This window comes from Leuresthes tenuis, unplaced genomic scaffold, assembly GCF_036924035.1.
Source record: "Leuresthes tenuis unplaced genomic scaffold, fLeuTen1.0.hap1 SCAF_17, whole genome shotgun sequence".
NCBI classification, from domain to species: domain Eukaryota; kingdom Metazoa; phylum Chordata; class Actinopteri; order Atheriniformes; family Atherinopsidae; genus Leuresthes; species Leuresthes tenuis.
In genome coordinates, this window is record NW_027325371.1 from 10596640 (window position 1) to 10623703 (window position 27064).

The 27064-nt window shown below is 40.3% G+C and overlaps 1 protein-coding gene across 1 annotated transcript in view; it reads left to right on the forward strand.

Annotated features, from left to right (window-relative positions):
* The window catches only part of adgrl1a (adhesion G protein-coupled receptor L1a), an 86901-nt gene that overhangs the window by 17449 nt on the left and 42388 nt on the right, over positions 1–27064 (forward strand). The window contains exon 2 of the mRNA XM_072369483.1: positions 21797–21981. Within this exon, the coding sequence (XP_072225584.1) occupies positions 21912–21981 (70 nt within the window). The 5' untranslated portion in view covers positions 21797–21911. The remainder of the gene's footprint in view (positions 1–21796; positions 21982–27064) is intronic.

Sequence of the window (27064 nt, forward strand, 5' to 3'; positions counted from 1 at the left end):
GAGTAGAAGAGTCAGGAAGATTGATGGTGAGAAATGGAGATAAGACTAAGAAAGTGACTCAAAGAACAGAGGAGGATGGTGGTCGGGATTGAAGAGTAAACGATTACTGCTCTGCTTGTGTGTGCTCCTGTTAGAGCCTGATACCGAATCAAACAGTGCTCTCTCTCTTTATTGACACACATACTCACAATCACTGACAGACACACACACTGGCCAGAAGCATTTGAGTTTGTTTTTGGCCAGTGCTGGGTGGTGCTTGGCAGAAGAAATTAAGCCTAACAACCGTGGCATCTGTCTCAGCAGCAGGAGAGTCCCGCCTCCCCACCCACACATGACCTGCCCTGCTTTCATTCACTGAGCTGCCTGCTGCCAGCCTCAGGATGGGCTGCTGCCTCCACCACTGCCCACCACCCCTCTCCAACTCGGCCTCTCTGTACTGCCAACCACTCTATGCCCGCACCCGTCTTTCCCCCTTGAGCAACAACCAGGAACCTAGCGATATGGGTGCTTCAAATATTCATAACAGTCATGCTGCAACATAGAGCTCTCTGCTCCCCTCCATTTTGAGAGGCAATTCTCATGCTGTAGCTGCTCTTGGCCTGAACACTGTAATGTGCCCTGAGTCAACTACTCTATGCCTATGAACAGTATGTACTTTAAGTATTAAGCAGTGCTTTTCAATGTTCAGTGGCCTTCCATCTGATTGTGCATGGAGCTAAATATAAACCCTCCTTTCTCTTTTCCTCTGTCTCTCTATCTCTCTACCCACAACCCTCCCCCTCACAAAGGAATGAGCAGAGCCACCAGCTTGCTAAAGGGATTTGACTTCTTTACACTAAAACCAATCAGAGCCAAGGAGGGGGAAACTAATACACTTGTGAAGACACACTAATGTTACAGGCACTGAAATGTAAGTCTGTAACCCTTCAGCCAGTATGTAACGCATGCAAAGATAATTTTGAACGGGAATGTTTCTGGGCTTTTAATAACTACAAAACATGCAGGACCATCAGGTGATTTGAGAGGCGTTTTCCTTTGAGAGAAGTTCTGCTATGTCTCTTCCAAGATGACACCGCCTCGGTGAACATCTATGTGGAGTGGCAGCAGATGCCTCTGTCTTCCTCCATTGCTTGCTCCTCCTGTTCCTTCCACTTTTATCCCCTCACATTTTACCAGCTACTTATTCCCCTCACTTGCTCTCTTTTTCTGCCTCCTTTAATGAGAATAGCTCTCCACCTGATCTACAAATCCCTCAATTTTATTGAGACATATCCATATCCTTTAGTTACTTTCTTTGCGCTGTTTCCAATTCCTATTTCCCCTTCAACTCATCAAGGTGCTTTGCTCGCTCATGGGCCTGCTGTTTACTCCCTGTATTTATACATTGTATCTTCAGATTATTTATCTTGGGGGTATCCTGTGTATGCTTTTCACCATCCTGCATTATCTAGTTAATTAAGTGTGTTGGAGTGGACCATGATGGGTGAGGGTTATGGCTTGATGCTATGACCTGTTGCAAACAAGTGGCCCATTGGGACAAGAACTAACATCTATTAATACAATACATATTAGGATGGTAGCACTTCTATAGCAATCTGATCTTGAACTGACACACCTTCTAAAGAACTCGCCATCATTTGTTAAGGTGGTGTGTCATCAATATAATGAAGTTGTGAAGCTTGCAGTCAGCCTAACAGCAGTTAGTATACTACAAGATGGATGGGATGGCTGCCGGAACTAATGTGGCAGATGAGTCTCCAAGCATGAGCTTGAATAACATCTGGCTCAGCAGTTAAGTTGTAGAGATTGCTTGTATGTGATTTTTTTAACTGCGTTGGAACTCCTGCAAATCAACATTGATCATTGTTGGCTTTCTTGCTTTTAATAGCTGAGCCACTGTTTGAAGCTGTTCTTTGGGAGAGGTTATCATGTAACCTGTTTTTCCCGTTTCTGTCCCTCCAACTGCTAAATGGCAAGCCATCTTTCTAGAAAGAGAATGCAAGAGAGCATGGAAAGTGAGTGGCGTAGTGCAGAGGCTTTATTAAAGCTGTCCTCCAAGGGTGTCCTCTGACTGGCTCCCCTGTAAATCTCCCCTTTAATTGGAGAGGGCACAAGAAGGAAGGTGCTGCCTCAATCACAAATGTATTACAGTATGTATCTATAAAATTGTTTGGCAGAGAGAGTCAGTAAAAAAGAGACAGACAGTATCCTTAGAATGTGTGAATGACGACCAAGCAAAAATCACACATAAACACTGTGAGTGTTTGAGGGGTAGGCTGACATATTTACATTTGCCTGAGAAGGGAGGCTGAAAGGCAACATGATAATGGAGAGAGACGGACAAAGAAATGTGCCAAGGGTGATGCAAGAAAAGAAGGAGAAGAACACTGGGTGAGGAAGAGAAAGTAATAGAGGGGGACAAATAGAAATGGCTGGCAGGGGAAGAAAAGGAACATGTGAGTATGTGTGTGAAAGAACAACCAAGAGTGAGGTAAAAGAGGCAGGCTGATTTTACCAGAGTTGTTGCTTGACTGTCCTCCCTTAATGGGGTTTCCATGACAACAGTATATAAGAGATTGAGGCTTGAGCAGAGTGTGTGGTATGTGGATGTGTGTGTGAATTTGTATGTATGTGCCCTGGTCCTCAGGTGATTGTCTGTTAGACGTTGTATTTTACTGTTTTAAAAGGTTGTTGGGAATTTATTCCGTTTTACTATTTCTTTTTCTTTCCACATATCCTTGTTTGGATAGTGAAAGGAGGGAGGGAGAGGGACAGGAGCATCCTCTGTCTGTGTCATTGCCCTTGCTGGCATAAGCAAGTCAGTGTCACGAGCTGTTGTATAGTGGCTGTGTCTCTTTTACCACTGGCACCAATATTGAGTAAGGTTAGGTGATGTCATGCTTGTCAGGTGATGTTGTTTGGAGAACTCAGCTGTCATAGAGCAGAGGCAGTCCCACAGGAGGCCTAATCTGTCATCGTTATATTAATGACACGGGTAACACTGCAATGCCATCTCTTGTGCGTGCCAAAACTAATGAGCAGAGCCGTAATTGTAAAATTAATCGAAAAATATTTTGATTAAAGACCACTTTCCCCACCCAGCCCTTCTTCCATCTCCATCAGCTCCACTCTCCCTTGCTATTGCTATATTTCTATCATCCCCAGTTAAATCCCTTGGAGTTTTCTCCGAAGCTCATAAGCTCTTCCAGTTTTGATTTCTTTTCTGTCTCCTTTTGCATTTACATCTCTGACCTTCCATTTTCATGTGTGCTCTGATTCTTCTTCAACCTTTTTTACTGCGCCAACCTGCTCCCTAGACCATCATTTTCTCCTCCCTCAACATACTAATTTTCTACTATCTGTCACTCTATTCTTTCATTAGGCAAATTTCAACTCTTTTATGCGCTCATCCTCCGTCCTCACCCCTCCCTCCCTTCCTGTCTCCCTCTTTGTCTTTCCCCATCAGGCTCCCCTCAGTGTTGTCTTTTATCTCCATGTCTCCATTACTGTCTGTTTTACATCCTCAATATGTCTGTGTAGCTGTATTTCTACCCAATAGAGTTATACTGAAAAGAAAGAAAAGAGTTGATATGATTATTGTCTGTGCCCAGTGGCACCCATACACCCCCTCAACCCTCTGCAGCTATAGAGAATGGCCAGACTCTCATCTCTGACTTTTATTCACCCATGCTTTCTCCTTCCCTTCTCTTTTACAAAACCCCAGAGCCTGAGGGAAAGAGGAGGAGAATGATATGGTTCGTGTACATTCTCTAACTTCCCCTCTCATCTTGCCTCTCCTTCTGGTGCTTTCCATTTCTCCCCTCCGTAGACTGAGATCAAGTTTATTGTTCTTGCACAGACTCCACACCAAGTTTTAAGCATTTGGTTATAATGTTGTGGATATATAGACATTTTGTGCATCTATTTGTACATGTTGTGATCTAATTAAGTAAATGACACAGGTAGTGTAACTCCCTTAGTGTGCCTGAGAGTGCGCTGTAAGTGTGATTGCAAAATCCACATGTGATAAGGAGTGGAAGTATATAGTATATGGAGGCCAAGATAATTGGAGCAGCAGGACTGATTAATGCCACTTATTGCTATATTGATACAGACAAGAGGGATACATCGATCATCAGTAAATAATCAATAATGTGTTGTACTGATCAGAACAACAGTTTGTCACCGTGCACCTCTAGCACACTGGGCTCCAAGGGCAGGGTGCTACTGTCTCACCACAGGCTCTTTTTATTCAAGGGGAAACATGTACACAAACATATGCTGCTCTGATAGACATCTGTGCACAATTTGGTAAACATAGCTTTTAGTCACAGAAGAATGGATTCATGAAATAAATCTTGCTTTTTGAATTAAATCTGGGAATCAAATAGCACAGGACCATTATCAGGGTCTTAATATAATCTTTTAAGCTAAATAGATAATGTGGGTGGAAAAATACACTTACAGAACAATAACAGGTGCTTACATGGGAGAGTTGAGCTGGCCTTCTTTTTCCACAGTGTTGTTGATGGCCCTGTTACCACAACCTGGATTGTTTTGTTGAATAGGCGATGAAAGAAAAGACAGCAAAATGACTGTAACACTGGGTGGAGTGTTGTCATAGAAACGCAGCGTCACAGCTCCTAAGCAGATAACACATTCAGTGCTATTCCCTTCATCGTGACTCCCACATCCAAGGATGAAGCGGGAGCAGGTGTGATCAACAGCTTTCTTAAATTTCTGAGGGGAGAGGTGAGGGAGTGTTTGGCACCAAGAGGGACAATCTTTCTTTAAATCTTGAAGCTTGTTATGTTGTAATGATAACACTGGAGAAAGTGTGATGCAGGTTTGAAAACACAGCAGTATGCACTAAAATGTAAATCAACATGATGTAAATTGAGAACTGTTGGAATGCATACGATAACTCTGTATATAGTTTAGTATAATTTTTGCATATATCTATTTCAAATTAAACACAGTCTGCCATTTACTAGTGCTTAACTGAATCTGCAATTTCCATACAACACAATTTACTCTGTCCTCTTGTAGTCTTCAAAAAAAGAGGAGATGGTAATATTCAACAAGATGCTCAATGTGTTCCTGCATATGTGTGGAGCTGGCCCAGGGCAGCTCACCAAACAGCTGTCTGCAGGGAGTAAACATTTGGTCCACTCAACCTGTAATACTGGCTCAGAGGATGAAGAGTGGTGTCCAAGTCTTCCTCTCAAATCCTCAGTCCATCCTTCCACCCTCTCCTATTGTCCCTGGGGCAGCAGGCGGCCTCAGCTAAATACTGATCTGCCTGAACAGGCACAGGTGCAGCAGGGAGTCTGTCCAACAGCCAAATGTTGTGTTTCTGTTTCCTTGGGCTTATGAGGTTTTGCTTTTCTCTCACTCACTTCTAGAGGGGTGAAAAAAGCTACAGATGCAAGTGTTTGATCAGTCTGCCAATACAACAGAGAAGTGCATAAAGAAATCAGAATTCCCCCGAAACAGGCAATGGAAATTCTTATGAAGAGTTTGAAAGGCTGGAATAACTAGCAACAGTAACACAACAACTCAAGAGAGGTGGAATGGCAGTCTTATTTTATGGTTGGACACTACAGAATGCCTGCAGCTGTCCTCCGGGAACTGTGTTTGGTGTGTATGTGTGTGCCAGGGGTATCTTTAGAGAAGCACGCTCCAGGCATCCCTTTGGGAATGCAGGAAGGGGAGGGAATAGAAGAGAGCTCTGGTTTCATGTCTCAATCAGGGAGACTTCAGGATTGCCTCTCATGGCTCAAGTAGAACCTAACATGCATTTGTACTGTATTTAAAAGAGAATGCCCGCACTTAAGGGTTGCTGATTGCTTCTTGTAGCTGAACAAAGACTATGAGTGAAAGCAGATACATTTTTAAAAGGCTTGGTACACTTAGAGATGGACACACAGCATGGCAAACCTCTTTCTCACTCTCTGAATGCCCTTGCTTTCTCATACGCTTTATGTCTCCCAGGACAGTGCTCAGAAATCTTGAAATGGGGCCTAACCCACGAAGCAAAGAGGCAGAGTCTTTAAGATAAGTTAAACAAGGGCACTTAGATTTTAAAGAGCCATAATCTTAAAAAAGAGGTGCTTTAAAATCAATTGACAAGATGTATAAAATGTAAAGACGGATTGAAAGGAAGGTGTATTTATTGGTAGTTAATCTACTCTTTTTTTATGAATAGATGTGTTTAATTGAATGTCATACTGTGATGATCGCTGAATAAGTACATCTTTGCAAATGTGTATGTGTTCACGACTGCAAGTAATGTGTATGTGTTGTGTTTGCTGAGCAGTGCAGGTGGGCTGGATCAGCATCCAGAGTAGCACTGGGCCAGTGATTCAGTCAGCGCAGTTTGGGCTGCAATCCAATCAGGACAGCCATCTGGTGACCAATCAGGGCCCTGACTGTGATGTTATTACAAAAGAGATCTGGGTTTCATGGGAGATGGGATGCCATGAATCACATTGGACCTCTATGCTGGTGAAGCTGTCTCAGAGCAGACTACCAAGTCATCGCTGTGTAAGCGTCAGCGGATTATGAGGCATAAGGTTGTTGAACTGTGCTGGGGAACAGACTGCTGTGTAACTGAAACCAAGCTGTTGTGATTTGTGTGTCTGTAGATGTGAGAAGTGTTGTATTTGCATCATAGTTGGCCTGTTTACAAGCTGCTTCTTTATTTGTGGTTTGCCATCCTAGTACACATAATCTTTGCTGTCTGTGTCTTTACTTTAAATGTGTCATGGGGAAATGTGGCATTTCTCTCTTTGATAACTTTTGAAAATGGTGGCAGTGGCACTGGAGCCCTCTGAGTTGGTGCACAAGGACAAAGTACTGTTTCTGGTTTGATTGACATCTCTCTCAAATCTAACATGATTAATATTTCAAGACTCTTCTTCGTCTGAATGCCTTTATGATGTTAAACAAGAGCGCAAGCAAGGTCTCTGGCACCCCTGATCCAGACTCACAGTGGAAAGTGTTCCCAGTTTTCACACCACTTGCAGTTAGCAGGCCAGAGGGTTGGCAGATAGCTGGGTGACAGAAAGAGGGAAGTCACACGAGGATGGTTGTCACCACCAAAGTGGCCTCTGGAGAGTATCAGAGGGGAAACAGGACAGTCTGGCAAGAACGAGTCTTGGTGAAAGTGACCTTAAAAAGCTTCCCAGCACCAGATATGTCTGTAGTCTTGATGTATTTTATCACCCAAAAGGCAAGTTGTAGAAAGAACCCAGTTAGTGATGGTGATACAGCTAAAGTATAGTATCAAGACAACGATGTATCTTGATGTCAAATACTATGTCTCAGGCTATTAAGACAGTAGGTCCCAACTGGCTTATAATTTTAAAGCAAATCCCTCAGTTAGGACATATGTTGGCATGTAAATAAGAAGAGGCATGGGCTATTGCGATTACTAAAACCATTTAAATCCAACCTACTTCCCTCTTGAACTAATCTGATACTTTCAGACTACTGGGGGAAAAAATGGGAAAAATTAGGAAACCATAGGAAAAAGAGGATTGAGGGGTGGAAGCAGTCATGTAGAGACGCATCCGAGGGTCTTGCATCGAGATGTAGGAAATGGGATGTGCGTTACCTTGTGGGACTGGTTGTGTGTGTGCAACATATACTCTGCATTTCTGCATGCCTGCTTTGTCCCCCTAGTGACTTCAGGTTTTATCCTCTTAGCTGGCAAATGTGACCGTAAGATAATTAGAAATGTAAGCATGCATGGGAGCTTGTACTTCTATGAATTCTCTGTTTCTTTCACTCTCTTCCTTTCATTTTCTTTATGATTCATAAACATTCACACACGCACATCTTCCTTAACCTGTTGCATGAAGGGGAAATTTACTGTGAAGCAGGGTACAGCCTGGGAAAATCACCAATCCATGCTAGCATTCACTCCTAGGGACAATTTAGAATTACCAATTAATCTAACATCCATGTTTTTAGATGGTAGGATGAAGCTTGTACCTGGACGTAACCCGCACATGCATGGAGAGAACATGCAAGCTCCATACAGAAAGGCCCCAGTTAATATTTGAATTAGGAGGCAATAGTTCTAATCAACACACTACTTTACAACCAAATTTCAATGCAAATAAATCCAATTTGTTATAATTCAGTTAAAATTCAAACCAATCTTTCCATGCAGCCTAAAAATGTAGTTATTCATTAAATTGTTGAATTTATCTCAATATTTTAAATGAGAAGTGCTAAAAATGGTTAAAATTTAATTAAAACACAACAGTTCACTTCAGTTGTATTCACCGAAGGACTTTCAGACTGTCAGATATGAGTTAAGCATGGTTGATAGTTGCATGTTGTTCCCTTGAACAGACATAGATAATAGACAGAGCTAGGTTTACTGAAGCAGGAGGACACAGTTAAAATTCTGACAAATGTCTGGGCTCAAGGAAAGGGAGAGAGATATAGAGAAAGACATGCTTACTGGAGTGTTTCACATGGAAAATTGAGAAGTGACAGAAGGTTGACAGGGAGATGACAACCTTGTTTGTCCTTTGCTGGATGATCAACATGTGTTACGTGTATATGGGTCCCCAAGGTGGACTTGGGGTAGCTGATACAGAGTTCCACGCTCCACTGGATTTCCCCTGCTTTTAAATTAGCATCTTAACTCTGCTTACTCAGCTACCAACACATGTGGTGGTGCACTGTGTGAACAGCCAGTGATAATGAAACTGCGCACCCTCAACATCATTAAAGATAATCTAGGCTCATTTTGTGCTGGTACACACAATCCTTGGAAGATACCATGAACAACAGGAAAAGCTAATTTTGCTAGGGTAAGGCAAATAAACAGCTTCCTATTATCATCTCAAAAGCTTTGTTGGCAGGATGAAGTCTATAGGTTGGTTTGCAGGATACAGATCCCAGGTCAAGGCAAAGGCTTTTCTGGAGGCGTCTTCAGCATGTGTCTAATTGAGCGCTGTGTAGTTAATTGTTTGTGCGTGGGAGGGGAGAAATCAATCTGTTTTCTCACAGTCATGACTTATAGGCCCTGGGGTGAGAGACTGAAACTGGCAGACACAGACACAAGCACATAGACGCACATCAACAGCCCTGCCAAAAACTCCCAAAACCATGCCTTGCAAGCACAAACTTACATATTGAGAGCCATAGCCTTTCTTTACTGTAACACACATTCAAACACACACATGCAGAGCCACTCCTTAGAGGAAGAGGATGTGCATGAAAGGTTATTGAGTCAGGGTAAAGTCAGATCCATCTATCGATCGGCTGCTTGCTGAGAGAAGAGTCAGGAACGTGAGACCTGCACAGGTCAGAGGGCCAAAAGACAAGGCGGATGAGAGACAGCAAAACAGGGAGAAAAAGAGTAGAACCCACAGAGCCTCCCGCTAGCAGAGCTTCTTCCGCACCCATCCTCTCTGAAAGCAGAGGCTTTGAGGTGGATATTTAGAAAAGCTCTGTTTAGTGCCACATGAGCATTAGAGTGAGATTTCTTCAATTTGTCATTTGGTTTAGTGCCAAATGGTAGATCAGTGGGACAGAAATTGACTTAAAAGAACCTCATTGTTATCTTTATCAGCATCGTTAAGATAGATTATTCTATGCTCTGTATATGATATATAGAAATAATCAACAATGAACCATTGCGACAATTAACATACATGCTACCAAAAATTAATTAATGTACATGCTCAGCTAATCAGTTCATTTGCATATGTTTAGTTATCTTTAAGGGTGTTTTATTTTATGACTGAGTGTTGCTGTCAGTAAATCTCTATTTGCAATTTAAATCTTTTTTGTGAGGAAAAAAACATTGTTTTCTTTAACACATTGGTTTCCCTTACTGAGCAAAAAATGGGACAGGTTTGGTGTCACCTGAATAATTTACTTTTTCTTTCAATGGGATAGGATCCCAAAACTAACATTTCATTGGAGCCATTATAGCTTTATAAACCAATGGTGAAAGAATCTTGTTTAATGCCTGTAATGCCCTTTTTGATTGGCTTAGTGTTATTTATTTTCTCCCAGTCAAAACCTCTTTTATTGATGAGAATTAAGCAAATTTGGATCATATGATGAGGTGCAAAAATAGGAGGAGAACTGCAGGGGGATAGAGGGCGTATTGGAGTACAAATCAAGGTAGAGGGGGGTGTAGCAGAGCAGAAATGTGAGGTTGAAGAAAGTTTTGTAGAGGGGAAGGGGTGATAAGGTGGATGAGTACAAACAGTACCATCTTTCAGTTGGATCACAGCAGCAGGCGCCATGAGATGTCTGTTGATTCATCTCCCTTTATGTGATTCGTTCCTTTTCTCCGGTGAAGCTTTTTACCAGAACAAAAGCAAACGGACAAGATGATTCAGAGTGACCAGACGCTTGAGACTCCCAGAGTGAAGGGGGAGAAAGGTCACACGAAACAGGAGGCTCCATAGAGACGGCCGACTAGTTGGAATTGTGTAGATGAACTGATGTACTAAGGTCTCCAGGGACAGAAGGAGATGAGGAAAAGTGTTCAAAAAGGCAAAAAAGGAAAGTGTGGTGATAGTTAGAGCTATTTGTGTGTCTGCACATTTGAAGAAGTATGTATGTGTGTTTATATCTCAAGATATAATCATTACATCAAAGTGCATGACAGCTCAAAAATATATACTTGGATGTGCAATGAACGCTTGGTTTTGTGGGTGTATGTTTTAGGTTCACATGTATGAAACCCTTCTCACACAAATTGTGCCACAAGACAACCTACTTATGCCTGCAATTCACACTAAACTAAAGACGGGCAGCAAACTGTTGCACCTGTAATGGTTCAACCCTGTTGAATTAAATATGCTTGTAAGTAAAATTGTTTTGGATTGTAATGGAACATTTAATTCTTTCAGGAACAATATTGGAGTTATGCGTGATTCAGCTGTGACAACCTACTTAACAGTGCAACAACAATGTCCCAGCATTCTGTCTCCATACCGGATCTTTTTTATATAGAATGGCAAAGCTGGGTGAAGAGGCCTTCTGGGGTAGTCATAGAGGTGGTTGACACAGACCCTCTGGATCCTTATCATGCTCTAATGGGTGTTCATCTTGTGTGAATCCTAGCAAAATGTTTCCAGCACAACAATGTCGATAATTAACAGAAGCAGACAGTGGAAAGTAGCACCTGTTATGGCCTGACAGACTGAAGCTCTGGGTTGTTTTTCTCTCAGATTCAATAGTCAGACCAAAACCACCAAGTCCTTACCAAGAACCCCAGAGTGTTAATTAATGTACTTGTGAGTATTATTACAAGTAAGGAAAAAGAGGCAATTTAGAAGGAGCTTGAAAAGATAAGAAATTTTCAATTGAAATATCTGAAGTAATGCTCACCATGTATTTAAGTTTGAAGCTCTCTGAGTGGAGCAGTGTCATTTCAGGCAAATGTGCATGCTTGTGTCTTACCTTTCATATTCCCTGAAAGCTGAGCAATATTCAGACACACAGACTGCTGTTTAAATTATTGTTGCACCGAAGACTTAATTCTACACTTTATAGTATGAATGTATCAATTGACATTTTTTGCCACTTCAGCTCTGAACTGTGAGCATTATCTCTTTCACTTATTCAGTGCTATTCAATTACACATACTAATGAGTTTTTAGCATGAAGTACAGATTGAGTTCAGTAAGATGACTGCATGTCTATATATATATGTATATATATATGTAAATATATACATGTATATATTTCAGTGACCTGTTTGACCTGCAGTATAGAAGAAAGTTTAATGTTACAGAGTGTTCTGTTTTAAGAGAATATTTGTAATAATATATATATAGATATTTGTGTGTGTGCGCGCACATTCGTGTATGATTGTGTGTGTGTGTGTGTGTATGCAGATATAGTATTGAGCAAAAGTTATGAGCCTCTCCTTATTTCTTTATATGCCATGTCACTACAAAAATGGAAAATAGGTGCAGCAATTTATTAATACATGCAAACATATGAAAATACAGTATAAAAGCAGAAACTATATTGAGCTTGAAAATCAAAATTAGGTGTGCCCACTTTTATTCATCAACACAGTCCGAATCCTCTTAGAAAAGCTTTCTTGTAATTTCTTTAAGTAGTCCACAGGAATAGTTAGTCAGACTTCTTTAATGACATTCTAAAGGTTTTCTTTGGACGTTGGCTTCTTTTTGTTCTGTACTCTGTCAAGATGATCCCACAATTGATAATGTTGTTATTTGGGCTCCAGAAAGGCCAGTCCATGAGTGATATTGTTCTGTCATGTGTCATTATATCCAGGTAGTCTTTCACAGCATGGGCAGCGTGGTTGGGATCATTGTAATGCTAAAAAACAAAGCTGTTGCAAATCAGATGCTTCCTAAATGGTATTACATGGTGGCTAAAAAGCTGATATTACTAGTTTATGCTAATATTCTTTCAATTTTGACAAGCCCACTGCTTGAAATACAGCCATTAACCATGGCAGAGCTTTATAGATGGTTGTAGACATTCACTGTTCTTATACATGTGTTCTGATTAGAAATTTGGATTTATCACGCCATAAGATCAGTTACAACTGATTTTCTGTCCAACTCTTGTGGAATCTGGCATACCACAGCATGTTTCCACTGTTTGCCTGCCTTAAGAAAGGCTTCTTTACCTTTTCCTTCCCTCATTTATGATGAGGCTTCAGTGAACAGTACATGAATTAACAGCAGGGCGAGATGTGTCTGTCAGGTCTTTGCTGGATTTTTTCTACTTTCTATGGACATCACTTTCAGATAAAGTTCATCTGCTGTAGATATTTTTGAGGCCCGTCCCTGCTTCTGTTATCCTTAACTTATCCAATTTCCTTAAAAATTTAAATGTCACACTACACATCACGTTTGAATATGCCAAGTTTTTTGGCTAATATCTCTTTAGGAATCATCTTATTGGTGCAACATTTTTTGATTACTGTCAAACTGTGTTAACTTTAGCATTTTTGTAGATGAAACAAATCACATAAAAACAAATTATGTATTTGATATTTGTAGACACAGCACTGGTTCAGCCCTTGAACATGTAGCTTTTTTTATACTTCAACGATTCATATGTCAGTGTTTAGTGGCTTAACAAAATAATAACATATTCGTCTGAAAATTGTAAGATACGAGGACTGAACTGACAATGTGTTTAAAAAAAGCAGCCATAGTCCTAAATAAAACTTAATTTCTTAAAAAAGTCTGGAGAACTGTCACGTAAGACCACTTTAAAAGATTACAAGATAATTTCACTCCACATGTATGTATATGTGTTTGACCAAGGTAGACAGAAATGGGAAAAGAGAAAGGAGGTGATTGACAGCTTTGGTGTAGAAGTGGGGCATGTCAGCCAGGCCTGCTGTGTCAGAATCTCCTGTTGCCCACTCTGCACATCCTAAAGCGGGATAACCTTGGCAGGCAGATTGGGGTCACTACTATCAAATTAGATACATCACTCACCACACACACACAAACACAAATTCAATGCAAATCAGTCAAACATATGTATGTTCTAAAAGGTTTGTATGTTTTCATCAACATAATACATATCCAACATAACACATGCCCAGTCACTGTAATGTGCAAATTGAGGGTCAAGATTGAATTTGAATGAATTGCTTAACATTCAGGAGACTTTGAGCTAATGTCCCCACAAATTAAAAGTTTAACTTTTTTAATTAGAGTTTCATGCTGCTTTTATAATATAAACTGTTCTGTGCCTGATTGTGGATCCTTTACATGCTAATGTGAAGTGCTAAGAACTAATATAAGAATTGCTAGTAAGTGGCACTCTTGAAACCCAAATATTGAAACTCATAAGCACCAAAATACAAATAAAACACTGTTTTTTGTAATGTTGTGCTTTCTACCCATAGAAAGATTGGAAAGAATATTCTGAACCCAGATGTTCTTTGAGCCTATGAATTCACCACCGCACAACAACACAACATCAGTTCAAACTCAAACAAGATTTTGAAATGCTGAAGTGCATTGGTATTATTTGAATGGGCCCTTTTGACTAACTCATCTGCACTAAATCCAAACTTGTGCCTGTGTAAAGAGCTTGTGTTTCTGAAGCGTTGAAGTTGAAGATGTGATAGACTAATTAGTTGATGGTGCCTCTGACCAAAAAAAGGATACCTCCATTGTATGGGTCTTAGCAATGAGATGAAAAGAATGTCAACCTATTTTTAAATGTCACTGTCTCGTTTTGTTCTGAATCCCTGCTCTACTTTGTGCCACAGATCTAAACTAGGTCAACATCACATGTGGTGCCCCGGTGGGCTCTTCAGTGCGTGTATGCATATGAGTGTGTGCAGGAGAGTGAGTATGTTTGTGAACGTAGCAAACCGTGTCCATGTGCATCTTGGCATACGCTAACACTTAAGACACGGTTTGCCTTAAGAGAATCCAAAAGGTAGTTAAACAATTCAGAATGAGTTTCTTAATTGTGGAATGAGAGTCCCACACCTAATGATTGTCTGTCATCTCCAATTAGAGTTGAGATTGCATTATCATCAAATTGTTTAAGTCTGTTGCTGTACTCATTATCAGAGAAAAGAGCACTGGGTAGTATGAGGAGTATAGCGTGTTTGTGCTTTGCTATTGTGAGCTGTACTACAACAGAGAGACAGGGGTTGCCCTGCTGGAGCTTTCAGATTAATAGACAGTGATAATAACATACACAACTCACAGTGCGTCAGTCCCTAATGAAGATGGATCTAGCTGGGCCCGGCAGTGCACAGGCTCATGGGGTGGCAGCCTGCCAGTCACAGCCAAGTGACATCTGGGAACAGCTCAGTGCAAAGGGTGGGAGGGAGCTTCACTTGAGAGTACAATTTCATAACATTATCATGTTATATCACAATCCATTGTTGGTGGCTCATAAGATTAATGTCAGAGCAGGCAGTTATCACTCTTGTTGTTTAGACTTAATGGTCATAGTGAATTATTCATTTCATTTCATTGATTTGCGACGCAACTCATGCTGACAAATCTGACAGCGCAGGTTGACTAATGCAGAGTGCATCTAATCTGACTGAGTTTGAGGAGTAGAGGAAAAGATATGCAGTGGAAAGAAAAAAAATGAAGAAATAAGGATTTATTTAGTTTTCTTCTCAGAAAAATTTGAGTGAATTAATGTGCAATTTTTCCGCTGGTTCGAAATTGGTCAAGAGGTGACTGCAGAGTTGGGTCAGGGGTTTCATCCCTGTAAGATATTAGAGCTCATTAGTGAAGAGCTGCAACCAGTGTTTGTGTGTGAAGACAGGTGGGCGGTAAGGTCACTTCCTCTGGCAGCTGTGGCAGGCATCACGGGGCAAGCACTGATGGGTGGTGGCATTGCCTCCTGTTGCATCAGTAATAATGAACAGCGACAGGCTCTCCACAGCCACAATAAATCACAGGCCACAGTAGAGATCCTGTAGACCAGGCCATGGAGCTTGCTATCTCTGCTGCATGGAAGAGGCCAACATTTATTGACTTGCTGGCTATGAGTAGACTATTTTTGTCATTCATTCACCATTACCGTACTTTATGCAGTCATCAGCCCTCAGATACTCATGCACTCTCGTTACCATGTGTGGCTCTAACTGTGACCTTTTTCTTTTCTGTAGGAACTACTACTGTTTCAGAAATTCTAATGATAATCAAAGTATTGACTATAGAGATGATGAGACTTATGGTTGGGGTTTATGGAGAGCTGCATCCAAGGGTGAATTCTGAAGCAGGAAAAAATTGTACAAGAGTGAATACAGTGAGATTGGTCCTTTCTCTGTCTCTACCACATTCTCTTTTACCTCTTCACTAGCCAAACTAGCCTGGTGTGATATCCTTCCACTGGGTTCTACTGCTCTGCAGCTTCCCTCATCTCATTTGCATTCCCTTAAAGCGCACTTCCAATAAAGTCTCCCCCTCTTTTTTGTTTCTTCCTTCTTTCCTTCTGTTTCTTCAAATAGGTCTTTTTTTCCCCTGTGTTACTCTTTTAGAGGGAGCCTTATTCCCTATTGACTACACAGCCTATCGCTTCCCTCCCTGAGTCAGTAATCAAACACATCGGAGCTAATACACAGGCCATTACAAGAGCTCTGATGTTCCATCTGCACAAAGACAGCACAATGGTGTCATTATATAAACAACCCTGCTGCTGCAGCCAGCGAGATACTACCACATCAGAGTTCCAGCCTTAACTGACCTACCCTGTTAAATGGAGAAATGCTGAGATGATCTGACCTGAAAGTGCTTGTGTTGTTGCTGCAAGCTTAACAATATTATCCATCCTGAATGACTGCTTTAGTGTTAAGATTACAGTAGGATGTCACTTTTCTCTAGGGCTGTGACCATGTGGGTTGTTGAGCATCAATGCAAATGTAATAGAATCAGGTTGTTGTGAAGGAATAATATCTAATGCTATTATGTTGTCTTTGCTAGTGATAGCCGCGCAAAAAGGATTAGGGAGATTAGAGTTAGACCTTACTGGAGGATAACAATAAAGGGGTTGGGAGAGCAGGGGTTTATCTAAGCTTGTATGCTATATTTCAGCAATAACAATTACTGAGTCTTTTTTAGACAGCTTTTAAGTGTTCGCAGCTTTGCAATTTTATGATATTACATACTAAAATAGCACAATTTCATATTTTCCCTTGTTGCAACTTTTGGAGCTGTGACCGAAAGAAACTGTGAGTTTATATTAATGCTTTGTCTAATTTGAATTATTGATTTATTAAAATTGACTGTCATAGCATCCTGGAAAGTAAAAGCAAAGCCTCCCTCTCAGCAAAGCTTGATGGTAGTGGTATCAATATTTCATGATATCTCTGCTACATTTAAATAAGTAGAATAATCATATTCACTTTTGCAAGTAATTACTTTTATGAAGGTGAAATGGTAATTAATGTAGTCTATCTCATTCTCATTTATTGTTACACTTCCTTGTATTGCTCCCTCTTGCCTAACTCAAGAGAGTACAAAAAGAGTATCAAGTGTGACAAAGCTTCAGCACCGATGATTCAGAAGGAGAATTACTTAGAGGCCCAGAGGCGAAGCATAGGTTTCTGTAAATCCCTGAAGTCTCATCATACTCCACACAATACTACATAGCTATTGTCGACTAAGTCGACAATTGATATGATACTTTCCTCTGAAATAAAATACCTCAGAAATGAATGAGTAAAAACATGTTGCTTTTTTCTGTTTTTTCCAATTGAAACACAGGTCTGCTTGAACTAAGTTTTCACTTGATTGCAAATATTTAATGCAGCACTCTGCACCACTTTCTGATTTGTAAGTGAATGATTGCCATTCAGTTTTGTATGCTTGACTGTGTTGGCTGCTTGGAGGCAATCATTCCCTTCATAGCGGGAGCTTTGCCACTGAACCAACTATTTGTTGTTGAAGCATCTGAGGCATAAACATCAATCCTAATAACTGGAAATGCTGGTGCTTCATCATGAGATGCAAAAACTTCCCTTTGCATGAAGAAACTGACCATCATAATTTATTACTGTCAAATCTTTAAATCAGTCATGAGTGTTTTCCCTGCTGAATAAATTTGTGTTTGTATTTCCATGATCCGTGCGTTACCCATCATTGCCCTACATGATTTTTACTTAAGCTAATGTTTTTTTTTGTGTTTAAATATACTAAAATGTTCATGCTTGGTACAGTCACCAACACACATAGACTAAGTCGACTCGCACTTATCCTCATCTCTCCCACCTTGATTTCAGCTTCACTGTGGTGAGGAAGATGCAGCAGAGTGAAAGCCTGAAGCTGTAGCAGCTCTGAGAGTTGCACCAGCTTTTCTAATTATGCAGCAAAAACTGTCTATGTATACTCTTTGTTCGCCAGTCTTTTGATTCTGGTTGGGTAATACTCCAAAATACGTCTTTCTCTAGCACTGAAATGATTTGAGGGATGAGGTTATCATGAATGGTTCTTGTGACATACACACAGCCTTTATCAGGACCCTCCCACCCTACATGAAAACAGCTTGTGACACCCTATTCTTGATCGGCACTTCTACCAATGCAAATCAGATCCTAATGTTCATGGTGATTATTTTAATGATCCAATAGAAAAGGATAATGACGTTATTTGCTTTGGATCAAGACAGCTCGTAAATTAATAGCTAAAGAAACAGAGTAGTATTTGAAGCAAGATGACAGAGCCGTTTACATGAGTGTGACTCTGCTGCTGTTGGATGTAGACGTCCATGTTTTTCTTTGTGATACTACAACTGACCATCATTTGCTTACCTCCCACCTCCCCTCCTTCTCATTTTCCTCACCTTTCCACCAGCGCTGTGAAATTGCTGTTCCATTCTCCCATTTTGCCAGCTCTGGCCTCATAGGGATATGATGTTCTTCTCTATTAGAAGAGAAACAGTGATGATAATAATAGTGGATGCGATCAGTGCAATAGGTCAGTCTCTGGCCTCAGGCATGTAACATCCTCCAGTAGGAAAAGCATGAAGGGCGAAGACACCCATCTCTCACCACCTAAAGACTCCTAACCTTCCTTCACTCAGAGGAAAACAGACGTAAAGTTACAAGAAGAAGATAGACTTTCTTCTTTGTCTTCACTTCCTGCTTTTTTACAATATCTTTGCTGTTCCAACTTGGATATTTCTTGGTACCCCCTTTTTTCTTTTCTGCCTTTGCTCATCTTGCTTCTTGTTTATTTGTTACTCAGGCTGCATGTGTGCTTCTTTTGTTTTCCTTTCTTCATCTCTTCATTCCTTTGTTTAATCATCCTTATTTGTCTTCTTTCCTTCACTAGTTTTCCAGTTATTCCTCCTTCATTTTTTCCTTCTCACTTCATACCACATTGAAATTGAATATTGTGTAATGCCAACTTGCTTTTTGTACACCATGCATTTTTTGTCTCCTCTCCTACCTGCTCCCCCAAAATCCAGCCAGCTCTTTCCCTGGGAATGGGACATGTGTTGAAAACTACTGACAGAAGATTGGCTATTTTCTCATTAAAAGTGCAAAAGTTATGGAAAAACATGGATGTCTGTCAATGGACAGGATTGAGTCACTTCTTGACCTCTCATATTGTAATAAAGTGATATCAGTTGGAGAGAAGAGGTAAAGGCCATAACTGAGGCTTCTGCAGTTCCACATTGTCTACACCTGTATTTTTCTGCTTTTCCACTGACTGAACTTTCAACAACTAATCAAAATGACATGCTTTATCTTTCTTTTCTCTCCGGCTCCTCTTCTGAGTGTGTCCTTTATTATCAACTTGCTGGTCATAGAGAATTGTCCCAAACAAACTCAGATTAAGCACAAGGTGCATTACTGTAGATATACTGTGCGTATGTGTGTGTGTGTTGAGCATACCACTGAAATAAATGCTGATGTAAAGTACAGCTGCTGCATTGTGCTTTGTTCTGCCTGTCTGTTTTCCCCTTCTTTGCTATTTGCCATCTGCATCTCTCTGTTTCTGTCTTGCTTGTACTCTACAACATCCAACATACCAATCCATGCAGCGACACCCAGGCAGGTCTGTGACTGTGGGCTGGCATTGCCACTGGGGAGGAGGTTAAATATCAGAAAAGGTCACAAAAAGGAGGGGTTGAAGAAGTCTAGGGAAAGCCAAATAAAGGAAAACAATGAAGAGAGGGGTGAAGCCATCCAGTTGCTTAAGACTTGCCATCTTCTCTACCTGGGAAGGACAACTTGGCCATTACTGCTACAAATTTATTTACTGCAAATTTATTATGATGAAAATAATACATAAAGTAAAAATCAAAGAACTTGAAAATTCCCGAGTAATTGTTTAATTTAGATTCAAATTTGTTATCAGGATGAGGATTATAGTTGATTAGTTTTGCAAAACTGTCTCCATGGTTTGATAAATCCATGCTTTTTGTGAACATTTCACATACAGTAGTATTTGCTTATTCCTGCACATTTAACAGATTCATGCATGCATTATTCAAACAGCCAAGTGAGAGTTTATTTCAAGGTTCCAAAAGAGGATAAGAAACACATTAAATTGGATTTATTCTGTTTTTATTGTTGTGGTAGTCTTTTTGTTCATCACAGGTATAAATAGTATTTTAAGGCCAGAACATTGTAAATAAACTAAGTGAACTTTTTGTTGAAATTTAAAAAAAAAGATTTTGAATATCTAATTTGGGCACAAACAAACAACAACCAAAACTAATGTTTTTAGGAATTATGTGATCTTTAGATCAGTCTATAAATAAAATATTAACAAACTCTATTTAAAACAAACTTTCTTTCAGAAAATGAAAAAGAATAAAACTGCAAAGTTTATCGAAGTAGTTTATTTGATGTATGGAAAAAAGACTCATCGGAAAAATATTTATTGTAAAAAACTTACTCGGAATCACTATGAACAGATAAAGTAAAATTAAATGAATGAATATCACCATAAATATTTTCAAGTTGATTACTCACATGTGTGCTCTCATGAGAACTACCTGAACACCCATAAAATGCAAATGTCATAGATCTTCCTATTAATGAATCATTTTGAATATGTTACCGGATTCTAATTATATCAAGATATAAGTGAATTAATGTAACACCATCAACTTGTTATCTGACCAAATGGGCCCTAATGATCACAGTGTACTAACTGATGTTTGATGTTCACTACAGTGGGCATTTTTCATACATAAAGAAGGGTATGGGGGGGTCAACAGTCTTTATTAGTATTAGTATTCCCTATACTATATTTAGTCACAGAATGTTCGTGACCGGGATCCCAGAGGTGGTTGGCACATGTCCACCAATTTCCTTAAATTTCGATCCTCTTTTACTTTGAAGTAACATAATGCAAATGATATGGTTGCAGTTGAGGTTTAACTGTACCTTGTGTGTGGACCATCTATAAATTTATTTGTTTTGGTAGTTTGTCAGGATGATGGAGCTAATCAGTTCAGTTCACTTAATTTATGTATGATACATCAAACTATCTGGGTCCATGCAAAGGAAGCTAACGGAGTCACTGAAATTCAACAAACATTTTGTATACAGTGGTCTCTTAAGTTGCGTGTGTGAGGGTGTGTGGACATACTTCTTCTAACTTCTACCCTCCTACAGTCTAAATATTTAAAGGGACACAACAACCCCACATATACACATAATTCACCCCCACACAGATGCCGACCTGTCTATTTCATCAGCAAGCTCAGCAGGAGGAGTATTAGCCATAACAATACTATCACTACTGTTTTCTGTATTTCATCCCCTGTAGGCTCTACTGTCAAAGAATCCGAGCTAAAGTTCCAGAATGTGATTTATGTCATTAGGCAAATGAGATGTGTGAGCCTACAGCACTGCTGACAGTTACCACTTTTCACTGTCTCGATTTGTATACATGGTCGTGCCTGTAGACACATACATCACCCCACATGGAAGACACGAATTTTCACTTGAATAAAATCCTGCTAACAGCCCTCAAACATATGTAGTGTGTCGGATTCAATCAAGCATTTAGACACTTTCGAGTGATGAGCTGGATGTGTCAACAGCTGTTTTTATGCCATCATGCACAAAATGGCCTCACATCTGCTTTCTGCACATTCCTCTTGACCACCACAGGGGGAGCTGTTTTTTTCTCCTCCCTTCTATTCCTGCTCATAAAGCAACATAGACTTTACAATACTGATTGTGAGCCACATTTTGTTTTAAACACATACGCTATTGTGGTGAATACAATAAAAAGTCTGCATTTTAGGAGAATAACTTGTTGTAAATTTTTACCTCTTACCTCTTTGCTATCTCTAATTTCTCTGCCTGCAGGATCACCCTTGGGGAGGGTGTAAGCTGAGAAAAGTGCCACCACACTCACCTGTGCCTGCTGACCCCCTCTAAGCTTGAGTGCCATCCCTTGCCCTGCTCCCTGCTCAGCCTCAACATGGCTCTTGGGGTCTGGATCTTCTTCATCTCATCTGTGGCTTTCATCAACATTGCTCCATCCTCACAGGGTAGGTTTTAAATGTATTAACAGTTTGTGGTACATTTTTTTCTAAACATATATTGATATACAAGTGAACATGCTCATTTTGTCTGCTTTCAGAGTTTATACTGCATATTTGGATATATAATTTGCATAATCTTGTATTGATTCCCTGACCTAGCTGCACATAAGCTCCTGTTAGTTTCACTGTTCCCTGCAGCTGGCCTGACTGGTTTATTGCAAATGAGCATTTAATATTTATAATGTTAGTTATGTGGTGAAGGTTGTAAGTATATTGACTTGCTGGCCAGGTTAGAAATGCTGCGCTTGATTTACCAATGAAGTATGTGACCGAGGTGGAAAGTACATGTGAGAATGTCAATAAAATTTATTGTCATGTTGATGTTAGTTGGCGTGTGGCAAAAGAATAAGAGGGAATCCATGCATGTAATGGTGCCATATGTGTGACCTTCTTGAATGTGCCATGTACCATAAAATATTGCATTTTGTGTTTGTGTGTGTGTTGGCTGTTGTAAGCCTGGCAGCAGGTGACCTGGTTGAGCTGACGTGAAGCTGGAGACTGTGTGTATGTGTTGGAAGATGTGTATGAGGGAAGCGGCAGAGATTTCAGGGGGGAGGGAAAGGAGGGGCTGTTGGGTGTCCTGCTAGTAGCCTGCCACACAGATAGCAGCATACCATCTGCTGTATGCTCTCAGTCAGCTCTGTGCCAAAAAGCTGCTGGGTGATGGACAGCTAGGATGAGGAGGAGGAGCTTCAGTGAGACGTGGTCACCACAGGAAGTGGTGTCTGGTGACGAAGGAGGACTTGCAGAATATGCAGGAGAGATAGTGACGTTAAAATATGTATTTTAAATTTTATACCTGTAATGGCTGTGGCATTTACACAGGTAAAGCTCTATTTTGAGAGGTATGATTCTAATATGAGTTGATAAATGGTAAAATGGACTATACTTGTGTTGTGCTTTTCTAGTCTAGCTGACCACTCAAAGTGCTTTTACACTACATGTCACATTCACCCATTCACACACACACACATAAAGCACATCTGGAGCACCACATGGAGACTACACAGTGACATTCATACATAGATGGACACATCGGTTGGCAATGTGGGGTTCAGTGTCTTGCCCAAGGGAAGCCGGGAGTCGAACCACCAACCTTCCGATTGGAAGGTAGTTGCTCTTCGTCCTGACACAGCTGAACCGTTGGTTCTGTTTTTTTTAAAGCCTTAATCTTAATTTGGAAGCTTTACAACACTGAATATCCATACATTCTGCCCCACACATTTGGCCTGTGAAATAATGTTGCTTTGTGTTTGTATGTGTGTGGGTGTCACCATTTCTATAGATATAAGCCTGCAACTGTCTGTGTGACCTGGCATTATTGTTAATGCATTAATAGCCAATTGACTGTTTTCTGTATTTAGCCCCAAAGCACAGGCACGGCATTTGGTTTGATGAAATTAAAAAAGAAATAAAAAATAATCTTCTTTTCGTCAAATGCACACTCATACACGCTCATGCTCACCAACACTGTGCTCATGATTTTGGCAGTCAAAGTTTGGCAGAAATTCATTCTTTCTATTGTAATGTGACCAGAGAAACAGAAAAGAGAACAAGGGAAGTAGGGCCTAAAGGAATGGAGCTGGGTTTTGATGTGATGACTAATCAAAGCTAATTTGGAAGCCTACATGAGCATCACACATGGTTTCACTGTCTAATGTGTACTCCTGCTCACCCTTGGTGTCCTGACTAATCTCCTACACTTTAACCTCACTCTGCTACTGGCTGTACATTCGAATATTTACCCCTGACTCTGACACATTGATCCTCCTCTTGAAGCAGCTTGATGTAAATGTTGCCAAGCGACAGGAGCTTAATAAACATACTTCTTTCCTCCTCTTTCCCACAAAAATAATCTCACATGGTGAGTATTTATCCCCTTAAATCACTCTGTTATTCGTGATTTGTCTGTTAAATGAAAGAAAAAAATATATTCAAATTGTGAATCAATACTAACAACATCCTTAGGAAATAAAGTCATAATCATAGTGTTGTAGAAATTCCCTCCACCCCTTTGTGTGCAGGGTCCCCAACAGACTGACACGCCTACCTCGGCAAATCAAATGTCCCACTGATTCCACAGAATGCTTGAGAAAGTACCACCCTTCGTACCCAGTGATGTTGATCTGAAAGCCTATTAGGCTTGCTTAATGTGGCAGGCTTTGCAGGCAGCTGTGCTGTGTGTGATGAAGCTCTGACACAGAACTTTCATTTAGCAAAGTGAAAGCATTGGTGTGCATGCATGTGTTTGTGTGCACTAGTGCTGGCAACCAGATCGTTGCAAGGTTGTTTGTAGATATTTCCTTTCAGACTGCAAATTGTGAATTTGCAAATAATACTGCATATGTGCATGTACAGTATGTACATGAATGTGTGGTGATATGTACATACATGACAAGAAACTTGTCTGTTTCTTGTCATGTTTGTATGTGTGTGTGTGTGTGTGTGTGTGTGCGTGTGTGTGTGCGCGCGCGTGACACAACCACTGACTGGTTGAATCTGTTCTCGTCTCCCCTGTATTTAAGCCTTTGCTCTCAGATCAGTGGTGTGGAAAGGCCCCTGGCCCTTAAGTGCACAGGCAGACATTTTTATCTGTCTGCCCCTCCTTTTTATCTTTTTTCTCCTGTGCCTATTCCCCAGAACAGTGGCTTTTATTTAAGGATATAGGACCAGCTGTTTTTACACTTCTTCTCAACAAAGTGCCTAGTCTCTCAGCTGTCCTGGTGACAGAATGTCTTGATGCGGACTGATCCTAATCTGTTCTTTAGTATCAGACAGGTATGAGCAGATATTTTCACAGAAGGGCACATGAAGAATTAACTATGCCTTTGTGAACCCGCTGAGCACTGGATTTAGAATTCAGAAACAAGATCTGAAGAAATGTTGACCTGAAGCCAATGTTGAAGCAAGTTCAGTGTTGAATTTAGGATGAAGAGAGACAGAATACTGTCAATCCTGTAGTCCTGTAGTATTAAAGTCATTATTTCAAAACTGTGACCTACTCACAAATTCATAAGAATTGATCCTCCAACAGGCTTGTAGCAATAATATTTTGAGAAGAAGCAATAAAGCATCACTGCCGCTAACGTTACTACATGCACTTTGGTTCTCGTTGTAAAATTTGCTGAACACCATATTGTATTATCTCAATATATGTTTTGGGAGCTCAAAGTTCTATTCCCTCTTATTTTCCGACAAGTGTGTCTGTAAAACTGATCATGTCAGTCGAAGAACTATTGTGCATGGCATTCGTTGATCAGAATCAGGCGACACCAGAATAAATCTAATATTTTTGTATAAGCCATTGACATAAACATTATCACAACCTGGTTTTGCAGAAAATATGTTCAAATACAGCTAACTTGCATCACTTAGACCCTGAATGCAAGTACCACTTGCATGTTTTTATATACAGTGGAAGTAGGAAGTATACTGAAAGTGCTGAAATTTAAATGTTTTCTGCAGTGAGTCTTTTGTGCTTATCTTTATCAACTTGCTGCATGTTTCCATGGTAAGGAAAAGTCTGCTCTAATTGAGAATATGTTAATCACATTTAAGAAAAGCCAAACTCTTTCCAAAACCAAAGTGTTCTGTTTATTATAAACCTGAAAGCAGATGTGAGGCTGGATTTGAATAGGGGTTGTTGGTGTGACAATCATGGTCTTCATGTGTCCACAATTATTTTACAACTTCACCGTAGTGTGTAAATATTGCACTTCATCAAAAGGACGTTGCCTCTGAACATAATACAGCCAGTGATTACAGTTGCCACCACTTGGTAATTGGAAAAACTGCTTAGTAATATATGAACGTAATTTCTTGGAGACAGGGTTGTTATAACCTGTCAGGATCCCATTTTCTTTTCATTGCTCTTACCTGCTACACCTGCTACAGTTAAGGCTGTGCTGATTTATTATTTCTAATTCATCCTACATGGTACCTTTAGTGTTATGATCAAGATCAGTTCTGTTTATTTTACATCTTGGTGATGTGTAAATCAGTTGAGTATTGCATTCACATGAGACTTTTACCACATACAACAATAAAAGTATGTGTTGCGTTGTATGTATTATAACTGTTCCAAGTATAATTCATGCTGAATTGAAATTATAAAAATGATCAGTACAGGGAAGTTACATTTTTCCATAATTTTTAGCCATCAGAAATGGCTGGTTTTGTGTTCTTCAAGTAAAGTAAAGGCTCTAATTTTCTAAAAATAACCTTTTAATGTGTCTAACCATATTTCTTTTCCTCTTTCATAAATATGAAATCTACAGGCTTCACTGACACTAATTGCTAATCCAGGGGCTTATGAATTTTGCGAGTCATCTGGATTTTGCAATAAAGAACTGCTGTAAAGCCTTTGTTCATACTGTTTCTCTCTATGCCACTTGTGTGTTTTCAGGCTTTTGTTGCTTCCAAATCTTATTAGCAACAGTCAGTGCTTCTCACTTCTCAAAGTCCTAACACTCACCTCTCATTTTCATTGAATCTCTCTTCTGTCTCTCCCCTAACACCTCAGTTATTATTCCCCTTGTCTATGTTGTGATGTCCTACACCCCCCTCTCCCTTTTTAGCCTTTTTCCAACACTGTTTTTTCTCCTTATTTTAACCCTCCCCAGCCTGTCACTCTACCCCAGATTGTATCCAGCCCCTCCTCTTGAGATTAACCCTTCCACCTGCTCTGTTTTCCTTTCCTTACTCTCTGCCTACCATCTGTTAACAGCACACATCTCTTCTCGCTGTCATTCTTCTCTCTTTCCTATCACTCTCCTTTACCTCTTTTTTTTCTATCATCCCTCCTTTGCTGCCTCCCTCTCCGCCCTGGTGCCCGGGGTTGCTCTGCTCTTCAAAGCCCTTGGCTGTGAGCAGTAGATCACAGAAAGGCCTGTGTGAGTGAAAGGTTAATGGATGGCCTTTGAACATATATTGGGAGTAGGGGGTGGGTGGGCAAAAGGAGATAGAGGCCGGAGCAGAGTGGCGGTTTGTTCTCTGCAACCTCCCTTTGAAGATGACGCAGGCTGCTCTC